The 21,049-nt window shown below is 46.2% G+C and overlaps 1 protein-coding gene across 3 annotated transcripts in view; it reads left to right on the forward strand.

Moving 5' to 3' along the window:
• The window catches only part of SLC4A11 (solute carrier family 4 member 11), a 159,541-nt gene that overhangs the window by 97,050 nt on the left and 41,442 nt on the right, over positions 1–21,049 (forward strand). For 2 of the 3 annotated variants that reach the window (XM_018560904.1, XM_018560905.1), the window contains exons 5-9: positions 1,375–1,606; positions 10,603–10,684; positions 17,130–17,253; positions 18,289–18,492; positions 20,044–20,112. In XM_018560904.1, coding sequence (XP_018416406.1) covers positions 1,375–1,606; positions 10,603–10,684; positions 17,130–17,253; positions 18,289–18,492; positions 20,044–20,112 — 711 coding nt within the window. The remainder of the gene's footprint in view (positions 1–1,374; positions 1,607–10,602; positions 10,685–17,129; positions 17,254–18,288; positions 18,493–20,043; positions 20,113–21,049) is intronic. The other variant, XM_018560906.1, reaches the window with a different exon arrangement.

Genomic DNA, 21,049 nt, shown 5'->3' on the forward strand with positions numbered 1-21,049 from the left:
TGAGATTGTTCCATCAGATCATTACATGTGTTGAATGACACATTGTCCCATGTGCGGTGGACTTTGTTTGGACTCTGTGGTCATTGTTCCCCCGGCAGAGGATGATGATGGCTCTGTATTGGATGTGTTTTATTGCCGGCATTGTTTGCGCTGTGCAGTCATTGTGTCCTCCAGACATGACCTTCCCAATGTGGAATTCAGCTAAATTAAACCCATTTCTTCACAACAACCCGACCCGCGGCGTCTCTCAGCGTTCTTCTATAAATACTTGTCATTGTTACTGGAGGCCTCCTCCTGCGGACTGACTGCTATTCACATTGCAGAGACCAAAGTGTACCTGACACATGCAAACAACAACAACAGTGTCATTTCAAGGTGCATCCAAACCCCAAAATATAAGTCTAATACTGCTGCACACGGGTCCTTCTATGGGGGGGTTGTATTAGTTTTCACTTTTCAGTAAATACAGATAATACTTGGTGATCCTGCCAGAAGTGTCCTCATTACTTCCTGTGAGCTGACAAAGCACAAACATTATTATCTTTTAATGTGCAAACTACAAGTCCCGTTACTCCCCCATCGTGAGGAATAAATGCAGGTAATTTGTGAAGTCCAGCCTGTGTGACAATCATGGCTCCTGTCATAAGGAAAGGCTAAACGCCTGAAAGCTGAACTCCGGGATTAGTAAATAATGCCCCCCTACAAGAATCATGTGTATTCTTCTGGAATCTCGGTGAGCTTCTTCCAGATCTTTGCAGCAATCCAGTGTGAGACTTGAAGCTTCCTGTAATAAAGACCCCTCACTGCTGCTCTCTCTGCTTGTGCAGGGTGACTGGTCGTGTCTCCGCCCCTTCCTGTAATAAAGACCAGTCCCTGCTGCTCTCTCTGCTTGTGCAGGGTGACTGGTCGTGTCTCCGCCCCTTCCTGTAATAAAGACATCTCACTGCTGCTCTCTCTGCTTGTGCAGGGTGACTGGTCGTGTCTCCGCCCCAAAGACATCTCACTGCTGATCTCTCTGCTTGTGCAGGGTGACTGGTCGTGTCTCCGCCCCTTCCTGTAATAAAGACCAGTCACTGCTGCTCTTTCTCCTTGTGCAGGGTTGTTGGTCTTGTCTCCGCCCCCTCCTGTAGTTTTCTGCAGGCAGCCTGTAGTAGGTGGGGCCTGCTTTTTTCTAAAGTTCAGCCTGAAAAAAAACCAAACTAATGCAGCCATCACATCTAAGGACTTTATTTGGGTTCAGATACACTTTAGTAATATATAAATAGTTGATTGTCCATAGTCTGGCCACGGTTCAGTTCAAGCTCTTGAAATGCAATAACAACTATAGCATGGCGAGGTTAATAATAGATTCTGCTCTTGTTTTGCCATCCGCAGTACCTAAAATTAAAGAACTTTGAGGAGGAGGTGAGAGCCCACCGGGACCTGGATGGATTCCTTGCTAAAGCCAGCATCATCTTGGATGAGACGGCGACCTCTCTGGACGACGTCCTGCGGGAGATGCTCAAGCACTTTGTGGAAGACCCGGAGAACGCCGAGCCCACCTGTAACTTTAATAAAATCATGAGCACTTTATTCACCGACGCCGAGGCCCCCAGGGAAGGCAACGGTGAGTGAATGTCTGTACTTGCTCCGCTCTCTATTGTGATCCATGTCATTATGCCATAGACCTCTATGGCCAACCTCCACATATGAGATTCCTGATCCCAAAAATTGTTATTCATTGGTTTTCCATCAAACTTGACAGTAGAAGTTCTGTAATCCGATAAAAAAATGTACAACACATGAGATGATGTATCGGAAGAAGAAGGGGGAAATGAGTGCAACATGTAGGATACAATTGGACACAATGATATCAATTAAAGCTAGTCATACATTGCATGTCTTTTGGGGTTCAGGCCCGCTGAATAGTGTGGGTGGGGGAATGCCCCTGATGGACTTATTGTATTGCAGAATACCCCAAAAAATTTTGGACCGCCTCCTTTGATTGAAAAAGCCTGAAGAGGTCCAACAATGCTCAGATTTTGCAGAGTCAGCAACACTTGATTTATATTTTGGCTTATACTTGAGCAGTGTATGGCCAACTGAGCCACAAAAAGTTCAGCCAGTGGTGGCCAACAACACAAGGTCACTGGAGGAATCGTACAGAAGGGAGTAATAGCTGAACTGGAGGGTCAAATTAAAGCGTTCTTGTGATGAACCAGAAATTTTGAGCAATGCCTTCTATATTTTAAAAGTGTAAAGTGTCAAACACTTCCCACACCTTTTTGTATCTGTGATTCCTTCCATAAGGTTCCAATTGAAAGACAAATATCAGTTTATTATTTGAGATGATACATCAGGGGTAGGGAACCTCTGCGCTCCTGCTGTGGTGGAGCTACAAATCCTGTCATGCCTGTGGGGGTCAGGGTGTTGCAGTGCCTCAATAGGACCTGTAGTGTTCCCCATAACTGCAGTGGTGAGGTTGTCTACCCTTGTGATGATAGCTTTTTACTACCTGTAGTGATTTTGGTTCTTTGCAAATCCAAGCTACCAAAAATTGTCCATTCAGGGATTAACGGCCAACTTCCGGCACAAGACATAAAAATAAAACACTCTGCAGTGCCCCCATCCCCATCCCGTACCTCCACAATACAAGGGTTACATGCTCGTTGGGTCTACGAAGCACAAAAAGAGTAGATATTACGTAAGTTACTTCTCGCTCCGGCACTCTCCCTTTCTCTCCGACGCTGTGGGTGGTCCCTTGGCATCATATCATACAATGCTGGGCTATTAACCCCACATTGTACATGGAGGAGTCGAGTGGGCAACTCCGGCCGGGAGTGACTTGGAGAGTAGGCTTTGCAGGAGAAGTTGCACGGAAGGAGGGAGCCTACTTGACCGAAGAACAAAATAATTATTACAACTAGGGAATGCACCGATACCGGTTTTTCGATATGGAGTACGAGGACTGATTATTATTTTTTTCGGTACTCGCTGATGCCGAACACAGATACCGTAAGTCCCATTAGGGAAGCCAGGAGGTGTGTAATGACTCACCACCTGGCTTTCTGATTAGCCGGGAAGCAGGGAGGTGTGTAAAGGCTCGCCACCCGGCTTCCCAATCAGCAGGGAAGCCGTCTCCATGCTCCCTCATCACCAGGTGACGAGGAAGCATGGAGCCGGCTTTCTGGCCAATCAGGTAGCCGGGCGCCGTGTAATGGCACGTTGCCTGGCTTCCTGATTGATCAAGAAGCTGGCCTATCACGAAGCCGGGTAATGCATCATTACACAGCGCCCGGCTTCCTGTTTGCCCGTGAAGCCATCTCCATGCTATTTCGTCACCAGGTGATGAGGGAGCATGAAGCTGGTTTTCTGGCCAATCAGAAAGCCGGGGGGGGGCATGTAATGACTCGCTGCCCGGCTTCCTGATACTGGCAGCTCAAGTATCGGGCTAGGCATCGGAGCATTTTGGCAAGTACGAGTACTCGGCACCGATACCGATTACTAGTATCAGTATTGATGCATCCCTAGTTACAACACCTAGACTTGTCTAGAGGAACTCCAGGAATGTAAAAAGTTAACCCCTGCATGGGAGCTTCTGCCAGGGCAAATGGCAAATTTTTTCTCTAGGGGCTCAAGTAAAAAAAGAATACTTACTCGATCCTGGCCTGGCTGCTAGCCCGGTCCCTGCAGGAAGAAGAGTCAATGTTTTGCTGGGTGTTTGTCTTGAATTTTCACACTGAAGTTTAAACTGATTTTTATTTTGCCTTCCCTGGTTGCGCCCCTCCCCCCTCATCAACATGCTAATGTCATTTTTGAATCAAATCTTTCATGACAGTATTTTATTCTCAGCAATGTCATCACTGGGTCTTTGTGCGTTTCTATTCAATGCAGGCAGATCATGGCTGGTGGGAGGGGCCAACAGGGTTCAGTACATAGTTTCCTGATAACATCACAGCACCCTGCCTCAGTACTACTCTTAAGATCCCTCAGCCCTGATGCAAGCAGTGGGCTGGCTTGTGGGAGGAGTTATGCAAATATCAAAATGCCTTGATGGGTGGATGTCAGTGTGAAAAAGTAAACGTTCCTAGGCAAGCTGCTTTTGCATGCAGACCACCTTAGGTAATGCCTGCATGTGACGCTGAGCCTCCGTGATTGAAAGAACTGAAATGCAATGAATGGAAGGGGCGGGCCAAGGACAGCCAGGCTGGGGAGGAAAGTGCTAGCCAGGAAATGAGGTGAGCTCTGACTTGCTGCAGCTTCTAATGCACATTGTGAGAAGCTCACAGTGTGCAGTGAAATCAGAGTAATCCATTTCAGTCCAGGAGAGGAGCCGGTACAACTGTGCAAGCCTGAAGGGAAGGCCGGAGTTCAGATTTTTGTCACTGTATTAAAGTTAATTTAAAAAACTGCAATAGAAGAGCATTAAAGTGGACCTGTACCCCCTTTCACTAAAAACCACCTCGGCATACAGCTCTGCATGCCAATATAAAATCATCTTAAATTAATGTATTGAACATTTATTTTTCTTTTACTTACTATTATTGTTTTTCCACTTCCTGGTCCTCTTGGGCATTAGCGGTGTAATGTGCCCAAGCGTTGCATCCTGGGACGGTTACATCAGCAGAGCATTGCTGGGAAATCTCATCTGTAATCTCAGGAGATTTCAGGGAAAGGCATTTTCTGGGATGATGTGCATGGTCACATGTCTTAGTCACATGTGCTAGAGTTCCAGGAAGTAAAGGGAGATGGATTGATCTGCCCTTGGTAAAAATGGCCACTGGGAGGCGAATGGGGAGGAAAAGGAAAATAATGTATGCAAGGAATAAAAATCCGGCAGTTAGATTGTCATTTACTAAACATTTCTAAAGGTGTTTTGTTGTCTTTTAAAAGATGAGGGTAAAGGTCTGCTTTAAAAGAGAACTATGGGGTGAGTGTTTTTATCCCATAGTTCTCTTTAGGGTCACGGGAGGACATATACGAACCTCCTCCCGTGACCCAAAGCTCAGTATATAGCTCCCTATTGCTCGCTATATACTGAGAGCGCCGCAGACGGGACGGATCTCGAGGCAGAGCCAGCTGTGCCCGCCCCCTCCCCTGTTCGTTCCTCCAGTTAGCACTGGAGGATCGGGAAGGGGGGAATCCCTGCGGGGAGTTGTGACTCTCTGCAGGGAGATGATCGGAAAGTGAGCAAGCGACGGTATGTGTTCGCTCACTTCCCGATCTATAGAGCCGACCTGTGACAGTTTCATTGTCACACGTCGGCTCGAACTATGAAGATGAGAGGAAATCACTCACCTCATAGTTCTCCTTTAACAAACCTTCTCCCTTTTTTGCTTTAATGCTCTTTTGCATTTTGTGTATATATATTGCACTGCGAGCTCCATGGGTCCCATTCCTCGCCACGGCAGGACGGAGGAGCCCTGTATTAAATTCCTTCATCACTTTTGTTCTCCGGAGAGATTGCACAATATCGCCGGTTGAAATGTCTCTCCCCCCCGGGGTGCTGCGAGATGACCTGTAAGAAGAGCGCGCGCCCGCGCGGTAGTGAACAGGGAGAGTCCCGTGTTTACGCTTGTTTCCTCTGGCAGCGCCAGGCGTGCTCGGCATGGCTGCCTCTCAGCAGGAGCGCGCACCAATTAGCCTCTTGTTTTCCTTCTCGGTGAATATTTGTGAGCTGACTCATTCACTGCAGAGATTTCGCCCTAACTCCTTCCAGCCCGCGCCGAGGTGAAGCAGCTGTTACAGTTACTGTGACGAGGCAACAATGTTATTGACATCGGAGGCTCACCACGTGGCCCCGGAGAGGCTATGATATGGCGGGTGGGGGATGCCGAGGCTGAATAGCAATGTCTACACTAATGTTTAAAGCTGAACTCCATGCAGATGTAGAACATATGCAGATCAATGCAGCCTCTGCCATCATTTTATACATCATCAAATGTATTTTTGAATCAGACCTGTTATCAGTTGTTTGCAGACTCTTTGCGCCAGAGCGCAGACTGGGAGAAGGTGAAGCCAGTCAGTTGAGCTGATGTGCTAACAAGGAGCATGCTGATAGGAGAGAGTAGAGTCACAGAGGTGAGCCCGTCAGTCGGCTTCTTCTCCTTTTCCTGCCCTATCTCAGGCTGGGGGAAGGATAAGACCTGTAGGTGTTACTGGACTGCAGCAGAGGAAATTCAGGTCTCCTGACCCAGCCAGACATGGCTGCGGTGTGTGCATGTCATTACCGCTGGCCCCTGCAGCCACTTCCAGTCTACAAGCACTCCAAGCAACTGCTGCATGTCATTTTTCTAGCAGTTGGAACATGCCAACTTGGTAGTCTCCAAAGAGCATGTGCCAGGGTGACCAGGCTGTTGTCACGGGCCCTAAAATAATACCCCCCGGGACCCCTGCTTGTTCCAGGTCAGTGATTCAGAAAACCTTAAAGCCAAGGGATCAGCAGCCAGCATTGCAATGATAATGGAGTCGGTTTTCAGCGTCGTTCACTTTAAGTATTGCCGTCTATGAGCCGAGTAGTTGGATCTGCAGCATCCGAATCCCCCTCGGTGTCTCTGACCTGTGTCAGGCTGTTATTAACCCGAGCCCATACGGCTTACTACACAAGGGCAGTTTGATTTTGTGCTAACCGCGGCCCCTGGCCTGGGCGCCCTCATGGTGCGCACACTCATGGTGCGCACACTCTCTCCGTTTTAGGTTGGCACAGCCTGTAGTCATTATCGTCTTTTAAATATACCCCGGCAGAAATGAAAATAACCGCGCTGGCAGCCCGAGCGAGAATCTGTTTGCAGTAGAGGCTCCGGGGAGAAGAACGGAGATGAGGAAGGCAGCCGGTCTTTAAATCAAAGGCCGGGGGGGGGGGCCCTGCATTAGTTTTCCCTTTCAGACCATTTTCCCTTTTATGATCACCTGGTCATCCTGTCTTTAACACACTTCCTGTCCTAGAGTGACAACACTTATTCCCTGTACTGTATTAGGACAACAGAAACAGGATGGGACTACATGACTCCTCTCCTGTTCTTCATAATGTAGCCCCCGGGCTTCTTGACACCAGTGGCTGCATGTCACTGACTGACCCTTTTCTGCAATGCATGTTAAATGCATTGGTGCAATTTGTCCTTGAGCTGGAAAAAGTCCAGCGGAGGGCAACCAAACTAATTAGGGGTATGGAGGACCAGAGCTACGAGACAAGGCTACTAAATTTAAACATGTTCACATTGGAGGTGAGGAGATTAAGGGGGGATATGATCTCCATGTACAAAATGTTCAATGGTGGCAGCAACATTAGCGATAAACTATTTAAAATTTACTCCGTTACAAAAACTAGAGGCCACCACCTAAAATTGGTGGAAAAAAAATTCCAGCACAAGGGGCGAAGGGGGTTCTTCACAGTAAGATCAGTTAGGGTCTGGAACTCACTGCCACAGGCGGTGATTTCAGCAAACAATGTGGAATTGTTCAAGAAACTTTTGGACGATTTCTTAAGGGACCGCAATATACAGGGGTACGGGTACTCCTAGAATGAGATCCCAATAGGTTGGACTTGATGGACTAATGTCTTTATTCAGCCTCAAATACTATGTAACTATGTAATTCGGTGCCATTCACTGTGAATGGCACTCCGACGCACATTGCTCAGTAGTTCAGTTTTCCATGCAGGCAATTACTCTAGTGCACCAGCTCACGCCATGTCTTTTTGGCTGTAACTTGGTGATCCTGCAATGTACACTATATTGACAAAAGTATTGGGACACCCCTCCAAATCAGGTGTATAAAATCACGCACCTCGGCATGCAGACAATTCTACAAACATTTGTGAAAGAATGAGTCGCTCTCAGGAGCTCAGTGAATTCAAGCGTGGTGACGTGATAGGTTGCCGCCTGTGCAATAAGTCCATCCGTGACATTTCCTTGCTACTAAATATTCCACGGTCACCTGTTAGTGGTATTATAAGAAAGTGGAAGCAACTGGGAACAACAGCAACTCAGCCACGCAGTGGTAGGCCACGTAAAATGACAGAGCGGGGTCAGCGCATGCTGAAGCGCACAGTGCTCAGAAGTCGCCAACTGTCTGCAGAGTCAATAGCTACAGACCTCCAAACTTCATGTGGCCTTCAGATTAGCACAACAGCAGTGCCTAGAGAGCTTCATGGAATGGGTCTTGTTGATGGAATCTCAGCATATATCGAGAATAATATTCACAGTCTCCATGGCCGAGCAGCTGCATCCAAGCCTTACATCACCAAGTGCAATCGGATGCAGTGGTGTAAAGCACGCCGCTACTTGACTCTGGAGTGACCAATCACGCTTCTGTCTGGCAATCCGATGGACATGTCTGGGTTTGGCGGTTTGCCAAGAGAACGGTACTTGCCTGACTGCATTGTGCCAAGTGTAAAGTTTGGCGACCTGGCTCCTGGAATTTGTCCAGCCCTGAGCTCATTGTTTGTAATGTTGACGTGCACAATTGGTTCCTATGCAGCTCAGGGGAACTGCTTTGTTGGCAGTGAACGCAGAGGACCTCACAGGTTCAAGCTGATGGTTGGTTGATATTTCTTCAACTTTAGTTGACAACAAAAGTAACACTTGGAGTATTTCCCATTGCTATAATCATATTTGAGAGGCGCTCGAGTGCAAGGATATTATGTGCTTTGTTTGTATATGCCCTTCAGCTTGTTTATGTCAATGGCCGGGGTCTACTGTGGTGAGAATCCAAACATTTTATCCAATATTAAATGTTGAACTTTCTACCTCATCCACAAGAGAACCACATGCCATTGTAGGTGTTAATATGCACTTCAAGGGGTAAGAATGATGAAGCTTTGAGATCTATAAAGCCTACTTGTGGTTCCTGATGTTCAGACATTCTGTAGTCCTCTCATCAAACCTTGTAGGCAATTTGATGGTCTGGGAACCCTGTACTCAACAGTTTGTAATGAAGAAGAGGTACTTCTAAGCACTCCAGCTGAAGAGATTACTGCCAAGGACACTTTTTCTGCATGTTGCTTCGCTCTGATATCAGGGATTTTTACAAGTATGAAGTACCTTTTACTTTAAGTGCAATGTCTCACTGGCCATTCTGCCAACACGCCACTGGAGGCAGAATCCCTAATCCGCATCAGAAGTTGCTCCTAATGACTGATACGTTGCAGAATCTCGGCCACCAGTGACCAAGAGACACTTTGCTGGTTTGGTCAGCGATCCAGTGACACCATAGGAGAAGATATGTTTGGTCTTGGCAGTTCTTAGGCAGATGTCAGACAGGCCAATTGATGAAGCGGCCCCAAACCCTAAGGGCCCATTCACACCACATCCAGATCATCTCCAGACCAGACTGTTTCCAGGCCCACAATGCATCCTAATGTACCCCAATACTATTTCTGGCCTCTTAACACCAGCACCGCCTGTTCCAGACCAGACCAGAAAAATACTGGTCCGGAATACACTGGAACTGCAGACCGGTTCACACCATTTTCTAGACCCAGATCTGGTCCAGAAAATGGTGTGATCCTGCCCTAAAGGATGAAACTCCCTCACTGGCCAGGGATAGTTTAGAACTGGACAACTATGTTAAAACTTCCAATCCCATCATGCTTTTGCCACTGGGAGTCCTGCCTGTGGCTGTCATAGGCTTGCAATACCTCCAGAGACTTGCAGTTGCCCAATAGCTAGAGTGCCAAGGTTGCCTACCCTGGCGATGAAGCCACATTTTATTGGTCTAGCCAGACAAGGAGCAACTCCATAGCATAAGGTGAGTTGTCTCTGAGCATTCCTGAGTTGACGCCAACGACAGGATTAGTGCTCTGACATCACCATCTCGGGCGAGTTGTCACCTACGATAGAATTGCTTTTGTGACATAAGCATGACATAGGAAATGGGAAGCCGCGTGCAGATCACATCAAACCTTAAAGAGCTTTATTGAGTCTGGACATGACACAGAACAGTCCTACCTGATGGTCCCAGGTGGGGCTGTTCTGCCCAGGCTCGATAAAGTTTTTCAAAGTCTGACATCATCAGTGTGCAGCTTCCTGTTTCCTTAGCCAGCACCCAGAGTTCCAGTGGCAGGGGAAGAGGATGATGACTTGGAGTGGTGACATAATTTTCTCTTATTCTACACCAAGTATAGATACCCAAAAGGAATGGAAGGTTTCTCATATTTTTTTTTGCTCCTGAATTGTGCAGTTGGAGTTCCACTTTAGGTCTAAGGATCGCAGGCACCCTGCCACCGAAGGCTTCATCCATCACGTCTACGGACAGGGATATTTTCAGTCTCCTCCGAGTTGATGCTTGGCCTCTTCCAGCCTCTTCCAGCTGCAGCTGAGCGTAAACTTGTGGTCTGGACGAGCAGTGGAAATAGCTGTATTAGAACCCCATCCAAAAATCTTACATAATAAAGTCCTGTTTATGTTGTACAATGCGGCATTCATGGCTCAGCCTCAGCCCATCACGCCGTGTACTGTACGAGCCTCCGTCGCCGTGCTCCAGAAAAGTGTTACGTGTTATGGAAGCGCTGCCGAGTCATGAAACGTTTGTCTGTCTTCCCGCTCTCTCTCTGTGCCAGGGAATAATATGATATCGCAAAATAATCAAACAAATTTTAATTGAAATGTGTTTTTCTTTCTACAGTTCACCTCCTTTCGGATACAATTCAAGGGGTCACGGCCACAACGACCGGGGTTCAGTACCAGCAGTCATGGCTCTGTATAATGTGAGTATATGGTTAGACTTTACTACTTTTTTTTTATTATTGCTTAAGCCCGGTCTAAAAGACCCTGTGGATGCATCATCAAGCCTATACTCACAGGAGACTGATGCATCAGATAACGGTATTAGAGGGATGGAAAAGACAATATGACTTTTGAAAAGTATACATTAAAGGGTGACCAGACCAAAGACCGCTCCAAAAAATTTACGTGTTCTAAAAGTGTGAAGGAAAAAAAAAAGGAAGGTGGGTGCAACAACAGAGGGGCCTCATATTGCAAGCCTCATTTCAGCTTTTATCTGCTGTGTAACAATTCGGTATAGACCCATCAGATAATGGTATTAGATGGACGGAAAAAAATACAATGACTTTAAAGGGAACTAAAGGGCGACTTCCTGCTTTTCCCGATGGGGTTCCTCCAAAGTAACATTGTGCCGTAAGCTATAAAGCGTTATCTTGTGCTGATTACAATGACAAACGGCTCCGAGTCGGCGAACGCAGAGCAGGTCAAGCGATAAGCTTTCCCCGGCACAAACAATGACCAGCATGTCCCTTCATGTATGAAGTCTCGCTTTTCCTGGATTTGGAAAACCAACACCTTGCAAATACTGGGCGCCAATATAAAAAAATTGTCCGGGGATCAGAAAAGCCATTTGACTGTTATTGGTATTATAACAAAGTGGAAGCAACTGAGAACAACAGCAATTCAGCCAGGAAGTGGTAGGTAAAATGACAGAGCGGGGTCAGCGCATGCTGAAGCGCACAGTGCGCAGAAGTCGCCAACTGTCTGCAGAATCAATAGCTACAGTGAGAGCAACAACAGTGCGTAGAGAGCTTCATGGAATGGGTCTCCATGGCCGAGCAGCTGCATCCAAGCCTTACATCACCAAGTGCAATGCAAAGCGTGGGATGCCGTGGTGTAAAGCACGCCGCCACTGGACTCTAGAGGAGTGGAGACGTCTCTGGAGTGACCAATCACGCTTCTCTGTATGGCAATCCGATGGGCGTGTCTGGGGTTGGCGGTTTCCAGGAGAACGGTACTTGCCTGACTGCATTGTGCCAAGTGTAAAGTTTGGGGGAGGGGTGATTATGGTGTGGGTGTTGTTTTTCAGGGGTGGGGCTTGGCCCTCTTAGTTCCAGTGAAGGGAACTCTTAAGGCATCAGCATACCAAGACATTAGAGGCAGAATCTGCCCCTGGTAGTCATGCCTGTGGATATCAATCTTGCAATGCCTTGTGGGATTTGTAGTTTCACCGCAGCTGGAGTGCCAAGGTTGCCTATTCCTGCTATACAGGAAGCATCATAAGGTGCCTGCACTTACTCTCCCTTACTTCCCTGCCACTTCCAGGGAATTTCCAGTCTCATTCCGATAGGCTGCCAGTCACCCAGCCGGGGATGCAGGAATATGTCATATGTGGTCCCCCATACCTGTAAGCACCATTTGGTGCACACAAAGTGGATTTATATCCTTTGTGGTTATTGAGGAAAAGATTTAAATGAAGGATTCTGTGCCTGTGTCCTCATGTCTAATGCAAATCAATAGACCTGTATAAGACGTGATGACGTCGTCGGTCCTTAGACCAGCAAAGTCCGGGGAAGAAGAGGCTGCTGGGGCCAGTATAGCACCCGGCGGAATTGAGGATTGAAGTAAACCTGCTTTATTTGAGCCCCCTAGAATAGTCACTTCACCCTTGCAGTGGAGCTACCCCCACACTGCAAGGGTTAAGTGCCCGTAATACATTGATCTGAACACAAAATGCCAGAATGCAGAAAACATCCAGTATAATAATGCTTGCATTTGAAGCTCATAAGTTCTTCTGAAAGTCATATATGTGATGTAGGCTGTCCATGCCAACAACAACTGGTTTTCTAAGTTACCCCTCCCCCTGTAAATATCAGCTGATCTTACCAGCATTGGATAGGCATTTCCTTTATTAGGGTGACAACAGTCTTCCTTCTGCATTTCAATTGCTATAGCTTGGTCACCCTTGCGGCTACTTGATGGCACCATTGATAGCCCAATCAGTGTATAGCCATGCTTAGCTCTGCGCACAGCCCTTTAGATTGACACATTGCACTATATGCAGGAACTTAGCGAAACCATGGAAAAGCCCCCTGGATTGGTCCCTGTAGCACTTCCCAGGTGCATTACCATCAAAAGAGGCAAATGTCATTTCTTTTAAGACATTTTATATACCAACGTGCCTTAGAAATGTCCCAGAGGAAAGAAACAAATGGCTTTAGATGGACTTTAATCCGCAAACATTTCCGGGCTCATGCAAAAGAAAATTAAAGTAATCCTTTCATATCGGACAGGTATTAAAGAAAACTGGTCGCAGCTGGGCTCACGCTGGATGTTCAGTCCTAAATTGTTAGAATGCAGAATTTCTTATGGAAGATTTGGATTTGCTCCAATATTTTATTATATTTACTTTTTCCGATTCTTCAGCTTGAGTGTCAGTGGTCACTAATATGGTCACTATTGTACTAATAGTGAGCCCGCCAAGTAATACACCATGAGTTGCGAGAGCAAATCATACCGTATCGGTGCCGATGCAGAGTATTTGGGCAAGTACTCGTACTCGCCCAAATGCTCCGATGCCTAGCACGAGTACTTCCGGTATCAGAAAGCCAGGCAGTGAGTCATTACATGTTGCCCAGCTTCCTGATTGGCCGGGAAGCCTGCTCCATACTCCATCGTCACTTGTGATGCTTCCTGATTGGCTTCCTAATAGGCCAGTATGCCGGACAGTGAGTTATTACATGCCTCCCCGGCTTTCTGATTGGCCAGAAAGCCGGCTTCATGCTCCCTCGTCACCTGGTGATGAGGAAGCATGGAGACGGCTTCCCTGCTAATCGGGAAGCCAGGTGGCGAGTCATTACACGCCGCCTGGCTTCTGTAATGGGACTTCCGGTATTTGGTATCGGGGAAATGTCGGGATCCGTCCCGTCTGCGGCGGACTCAGTATACCGCGAGCTGTAGCTCGCTATATACTGTGCTTTCGGTCACGGGAGGACGTTAGTTTATGTCCTCCCGTGACCCTGAGGAGAACTATGGGGAAAAACACTTACTCCAGAGTTCTCCTTTTAAGGCTCCGGTGCACTGGAAAGAAACAAATCAGATATGAACAAACCTCTTTTAATGCAATGCAATACAAGGAAGGGAACACTTTTATTTGTGTTATATCAAACATTTTCTCTGACCCAGTTTTCATGGCTGTCACCATATAGCGCTGGTGAAACTACAAATCCCGTCATGTCTGTGGCTGTCAGTCTTGCAGTGGCTCATGGGACTTGTAGTTCCCATCCCTGCTATATAGTATACTGAGTATCATGTACACTGTGTTTCCCACATTGTTTTCTACCCGCAGACTAGGTGTTTGTCTTGGCAGTGCGGTGTAAATTTTGGAAGCTGGCACCGGCCTCTCTCTGCTATTATAACCGGATTGGAGCCAATATCAACAGTCAGCCAAAATTTGCCAACACTCCCAGCTAGTCTTGTCTTGGCCCCCCCCTGTGTCTTTTTCTGGACCCTGTGGGGTGTAATGTGAGCACATAACAAACCCAGATGACACATGGGAGTGTGCTGATGGCTAGTACACGTCACACTGCTGGTATTTTACCAACTGCTACCTATAGACATTACCGACTGTTCTGACATACTTGCCGTTTTACATTCATGTCATTGCAGTCTGCATGAAACCAATACATTTCCTGTGGATTCTACTACCCTATTCATTCATTTATTTATTTTATTTTTTTAGATAAACATGGCAAGTTTATCTAAAAAAAAAAAAGCATTCCATCACAGTGTGTTAGTGCACACACGGTAATGTGCGGTGCATCAAGACAGCCCATTTATTATTAATGGGCTACCACTGTGCCACAACACATAAAGAAATGTACATGGCCATTTAAAAAAAAAAATGCAGAGCACCTCAAAACACAGTGTATGCATTGAGGTGAGTTGGGCTCTACTGTACAATGCAATGGGGTGGCATACATAGAGCATTGCACTGCATGTAAAGCAGGTGCATTGCCATGCATTGTGGTGCATGCTGGACCTAAAGTTGCCTACTCCTGCTGTAGAAATAGGTCTTGTATGCTGGGCATAAGGTTGCCTACCACTGTAGTAGAAATAGGTCTTACATGCCAGGCCTACGCTAGTATATCTTCAACACAATGTAATGATTAAGCAATCTTAAAGGGAACAATGGCAGCATCCTGAATGCTGGAAGACGTTCTATGATGGACTTTTTTTTTCTTTCTGAAACCCGAAGTGGAAAAACATGTTTTCTCTCTGGGAGATCCAAACAGATTATAGATAATGGAGGAATAAACTTGCCGCGTCGAATCGTACAAACTCTCGGGGCTTTCCGCTCGTTTGCCAAATTGTCCGATTGTATAAACTTGGCAAAGTGCTATCGCAGTGTCCATCACGGCACCATTCACAAGTGAAATCCCTCATATGGATCTGATTACGGGATAATTGTCCAGGCCTGCACAGAACAATGCCTCTATTCAGACTCTCTCTTCATCTGCCGTGCACACACTCTTTGTATAGACTGACGTCACACGGATGAAATAACTGGCATCAGACGTGAAGAGAACTCTGGAAACTCCTCAAGCTTCGATGGTGCTTATCACGTACTAGAAGTGGCCTCTCGTGTCATATCATCGCATGTTATTGGATCACTAAACATTGGAAAAATAAGTGCCAGATATTATCAAAGCAGACATTTTTTTTTGGATAAAGTAAGGAGAGGTTAAGACCCTTGAGATTAATTCATACCTTCTGTGCACTATTGGGGACATCTACCTTCAACGGGGCTGTACACCTACTGTGCCCATTATGAGGGGCTTCAACCATCTATGAGGTGCTCCCACCATCTCTGTGCTGAGTTCCCAGGGCTGTACACCTACTGTAAACAAAAAAAGGGAAAGGATTCGGGCCGCCTACTACTTGTAGGTTGTCCAAGGGTTAATTTCAGATATCGGGACGGACCATCGTTATCGATTTGTAAAAAATTATTTATTTAGAACTGTACACCTACTATGTCCGTTATGAGGGGCTTCCACCATCCCTGTGCTGAGTTCCCTGGGCTGTACACCTACTGTGCCCATTATGAGGGGCTTCCAGCATCTCTGTGCTGAGTTCCCGGGCTGTACACCTACTGTGCCCATTATGAGGGGCTTCCACCATCCCGGGGCTGAGTTCCCGGGTCTGTACACCTACTATGTCCGTTATGAGGGGCTCCCACTCTGCCTGCTGGATTTCATATTTATTTTACTTTTGTGGAGAATTTAACAGGAGGAGCTGGGACACACAAAACCACCACTGATTTATTAAAGACGTAGAAGACACCAGGGGGTGACTCGGCTCATTGTTTTTTAGGCTGTTCTGTACAGCGGGTGCTGTGGTTTTATTCTGGGTGTGTGCTGTCACGACAGCTCCCGGCCATTGTTCCAATCACGTGCCTCCGGGAGCCCGTCTGCTGGTATGAAGAACCCATTAAAGGGCCTGCAGTAAGGGTTACTATATTCTCCAACCAAGAATTGAAAGGTGACCTGAAAATTATTAGACACAAAAATGCTGCATTTTAGCTCCCGAGGAAGTGTCAGGATTTGTATGATTGACAATGTGCAATGACATTGGACGCCCCCTCTGTTTCTTCTAACATCCTATGACTGAATCACCAAACTTCCTTTACTAATACATGAATTGGCACATACCTGGACACTATACATAGTTTTATATTTGGTACTATATAGGTTGGTTGTATGTTTTAGTTATTATGAGATTATACCCCGGTGTCTGTATGTTTTTAGCATGATGACAGACAAGGCAGCAGCTGTCAGACCTTGGGGGGGAGACTTGAAATTTTTTTGGGTATCTCACCAGTCAGTCAGCATGACCGGACTACAGCCTTGCAATTCATGTTAACATGTTTTGGGGACAGATAGAGCTTTCTTTTGGTGGTATATAATCACCACTGTTTTTTTTTAGTTTTTTTACTATAGAATGGAAAAAAAACCCTGCAGCTAATACAAGCGATCAGGCGTTTCTGTAGATGCCTGATCCCTTGAATGTAAAGCTCCGGGATGGCCGTTTAATATCAACGGCCAGCCGGGAAGCTACTCACACGGCTAAAGCGTCCTCTCGTCACAGACAAGAGGATGAGCGGATTTTTCCAGCCCTGGGGATAGTTATAATTTAGGAATAAATATTCTAATTTGCATAAGCCCATTATAACCGGTTCTCTTTAGGGTGATGTCAGCAGATATCGCATCTCTAACATTTAATGTGCTATGGAGCACCGGACAACTCAAAGTCTGTCTTTTGGTGTGCTCTGGGAATGGCATTTTACATGAGACACAAAGCTTTCAAAATGGCTGCCAACTGGCCATGTAGCAGGTCCACTCACTAACCTATTCTCTGCCTCTTCTACAGTTGCACTATTAAGTCACTTCAACGACGGCATGTCTGTATCAGCCGGCTGGAGAGGCCGCAGAACTGGGGGGAAAATTCCTGCGAAGTGCGGTTTGTCATCCTCGTTCTGGCTCCTCCTAAAATGGTGAGTGTGTTTGGTGGGGTGTCTAGACTGTATATGTATTATCATTTTTTCCCCCCACATTCACAATGGTAATACTAGTACCCAGGAAGACCCAGTGGAAATGTTCAGTTTATAAAATGTCCACATAAAACCCCAAAACAATTCCAGAAGAAAATGCAATTTTTTGGGGTCCCCTGTGTGTCTCAGTACGGCAGTAGGGAGAATTAAAATACCTGTTAGTGGACCCTAGTCTTACTGAGCATGCCATAGCTACAGGGCCAGGTCAAGGGGTAAGCAGAAGTAGTGGCCCCCTTGGGTGCTTCAGCAGGAGGGTGGGGGAGCACTTATGGTCCTTTAGCACCCAAGGTGAAATGGCCAGTCTCCAGCACTGCATAGCTGGACAGGAAAATACTTGTCCTCTGTGACACAATCGACCATTTCCATATCCTCAGTTCAAACAAAGTGTCATGTATGTACTGGGGTGTTTCAGACAACTACATGCGTCCATAGGCCTGTGCAGAGTATTATGGTATAAGGCTGCTCTAGTGTTTAGCCTAGTCTTCTGCCACTCGTGGCCCTGCACCTCCTTACCCCAAATCACTTTTCTTCCCAAAATTCCTAGGGATGTTATGTTCCCATATTACCTGTTTAATAAGGGGAACTCTTGTCACTCCACATGTAACATTATGTGAGAAGCGGAGGTACACGGCTAAGGGAATTGGACTAGGGGCATAATAACCATAGTACAAAACACAAAAATTCCCCAGCCTCAACCTGCCAGCCAGCCTGCAACCAAACAAGTAGCCCTGTCAACAGTATGCATTAAAATCAGAGGTTTTAGTTGCACATAGCAGCTGTATCCCATACAGCTGCTATGGAGCCTGGGATTGGACGGGGGCCCCCCATTAGAAAGGCTGTTTGGAAAACTGAACTGTGAAGTTTCCAGTATAAAAGGGCTGAAGGGTCTAATTTCTTTTCCATCCAAATGATTGGAAATCTCTTCAGTAAAGTAATTCCGTCACTCATTGTTTCTTCATACGATTTCTTGTTGCTCAGAAAAGTACCAAAACCGCGACAGAAGTTGGCCGGACGTTTGCGACAATGTTTTCGGACATCGCATTCAGGCAGAAGCTTTTAGAAACCAAAACCGAAGAGGAGTTCAAAGAGGCACTAGTCCACCAGAGACACCTCTTGACCGTAGTGAACAAGCATTCGGCATTAAACGATGGCCACAAACTCAACAGCCACAAACCCTTAAAGGTAAGTGTCGGCAAGCTTGGTCACATTAAAGGTTATTTCTAGATAGAACTTTTTCTTTTGGTTAGAGTGGAGAAACGTTGGAACCACTTGTCGGGCTTCTGTTGCTGTCCGTGCTGCGGAGATTCTCCTCACTTCCTGCCTCTGTGACACTCATTACAGGAACAGGAAGGGAGATCTGTCTAATGCCTAGCCAGTGACTCACTATGGATGGTCCACCATGGTACCCCCTGAAGCCCCTTAAACATGCATTTCTTTAGTGGTTTATATTCCATTCAGTTTAATTGGCCAGTTCAACCAAAGGTGACATTTGTTATTGGTGAAACCTGGGCTGTCTTTTTATGTCATGGATCCTTCCATCAGTGAGACCCCCCTGCCATAATTCCTGACTTTGCCCCTGTCCACTTAGAGGTGTTGGGTGTTCCCACTTATCATTGTGTGTTCCAGCATTACCTGTTGCTTGTGTTGTATGATATAAAATTAGCTAAAATTCCAACTGGGATCCCCTCAAGATGGGCACAGCATGTGTACAGGACTAAAAACTCAAGCACTAATGTCTTGTTAATCTATGAACATTATCACAGATGGGCAGTTGGTTTAACTTTCCATCAACTACCAAAATCTGAAATATTTTTTTTTGGGGGTGAATGCTTTACATAAAAATGGTTATTGATATATACTATTTCATGTTGGCTAAAACTTTGAAACCATCCAGTCCCCAAAGGAGCCCTTAAAATGATCAGTGAACCCCTAGTAAAGATAATTAATGGGAGAAGGGGGGCAGTGGGAAGATTTGGCCCTTGCATTGGTGGTCAGTGGGAAGAATGCTCCCTACAGTGGTAGTCAGAATGCCAACCTTACAGATCGCTAAAGGGATCATTAGTGTCATGCTGCTGCCTCTGCCAGGGTATGGACACGGACCTATGCAGGCACCATGAGGTGGTAGGTCAATTGACCACAGCTCATGGAACCTCTGGAAGAACTCCTAGGGTTCCATGGAACCTCGGATGAGAGCGACTGCTCTAAATGCAGACATTCTATAAGAAGTAGATGTACTCTCTGAACCTCTCATCACCCCCATCATGTATATGGTTGAGAACCACTACCCTACACCCCTTTATCATGCATAGCAAGCTTATATTGGGTGCAGAATTTAAACAGGACCCCCACATTTTGTGATAAAATGTAAGAACAATATGTGTGCGGGAATCTAGGACTTAGTGAACTTTTTGTGATCATAAACCGTAAAAAAGGGACTGAAAATAACCCTGCTGATTTTATAACACAGGGACAGCCTAGAATCGAAATCCATCTATCCAGATTGTGTGCAGCTGTTTCCAGCTTCTTAGCACTCCACAGTGCAAGATCTGGAAGCCCTGGCTTCTGTGAAGGGATAGAAAATGGCAACAAATGGGCCAAGAGCAACCAGAAAGCCTTCTTTATGATTTGATTTATGTTTTTGCAATATCTTTTTTTGGCTGTATGCATTTTATAATTTAGCTGGTTTATGTGAGTTCTATTTTTTGTTTCTGTTCTTTGCATCTCCTTCTGGAGGATCTGTTACTGGTTCCAACCACCGGGCCTCCCAGGCAGGTCTGCCACAACTCCCTCTTCTGTCTGCTGGTCTGTGTCTGAGAACCGTGGTGCGGCCATCCTTGCTAGCTACAGGGGGCTGGCTGGTGGGTTCTTTGGGGGCAGGAAAGTATCGGTCTGTTAAGCTTTGAAAGTGAAAGCGCTCGTACCTCAAGGTACTGATACTGGTAAAGCCCCATATTGGAAATACTGGGGTACATTCAGCAATAGAAGCTTCAAGGGACTTTCTGCCTTGTTAAAATTTGATTTATACTTGAGGCAAATCTAGCCAATGATACACCAAAAAAAACATGAGCTTTACAATTTTTTTTTGTAATATCCAAAACTAAAAAAAGAGAGATGGCTCCAACTGTACACTATAGGAAATGGTGAGAGAAATACAGATGCTTTCACTGCTGATCTACTTCTTAAAATACTAATTAGCTGGCTGTAATGCTGATGTTCTGGCTGCAGTACTTTGAAGCAGTAATCCGGAACAAGCATGGATTTCTGGAGTTCTGGCTCCACTTGCTACCTTCTTGTTCTGGGTCACTGAACCAAAAGTCTTGAAGCCAGAGAACACCGTTTGCTGAAGTGTATTGAAATACTGTTTTAATGTTTTGGGTTTTTTCCAACCTTTTCTTGCATCCCAGTGCTGTTGATTTCTTGCAGCCACTTCCTGTTTACATGCACTCCACGGATGGGTGCATGTTATTTTTCGGGGTGGGGGGGGAGGGGGGGTCTTGATGGCCATGTCGTCTCCATTGGAAGCTCATGTGACAGGGTGACAATGCAACAGCAAAACGTTTCCCAGCACATTCACCAGCCAGCATGCAAAAAGAAAAACCTGTCTAACCGCCAAGGTTAAAAACAGAGGTTTTAGATACACGTCTTCTGCAAAATTTGTGAAAGCTTCACGGCCTCGTCAAGGCCCCTCTGTGTAGTGCGTTCCTAATTCTAACCTATGAAAGCCTCCATCTTAGAGCAC

This window comes from Nanorana parkeri, unplaced genomic scaffold (assembly GCF_000935625.1).
Source record: "Nanorana parkeri isolate BGI_ZX_2015 unplaced genomic scaffold, ASM93562v1 scaffold486, whole genome shotgun sequence".
In the NCBI taxonomy this organism is placed as follows: domain Eukaryota; kingdom Metazoa; phylum Chordata; class Amphibia; order Anura; family Dicroglossidae; genus Nanorana; species Nanorana parkeri.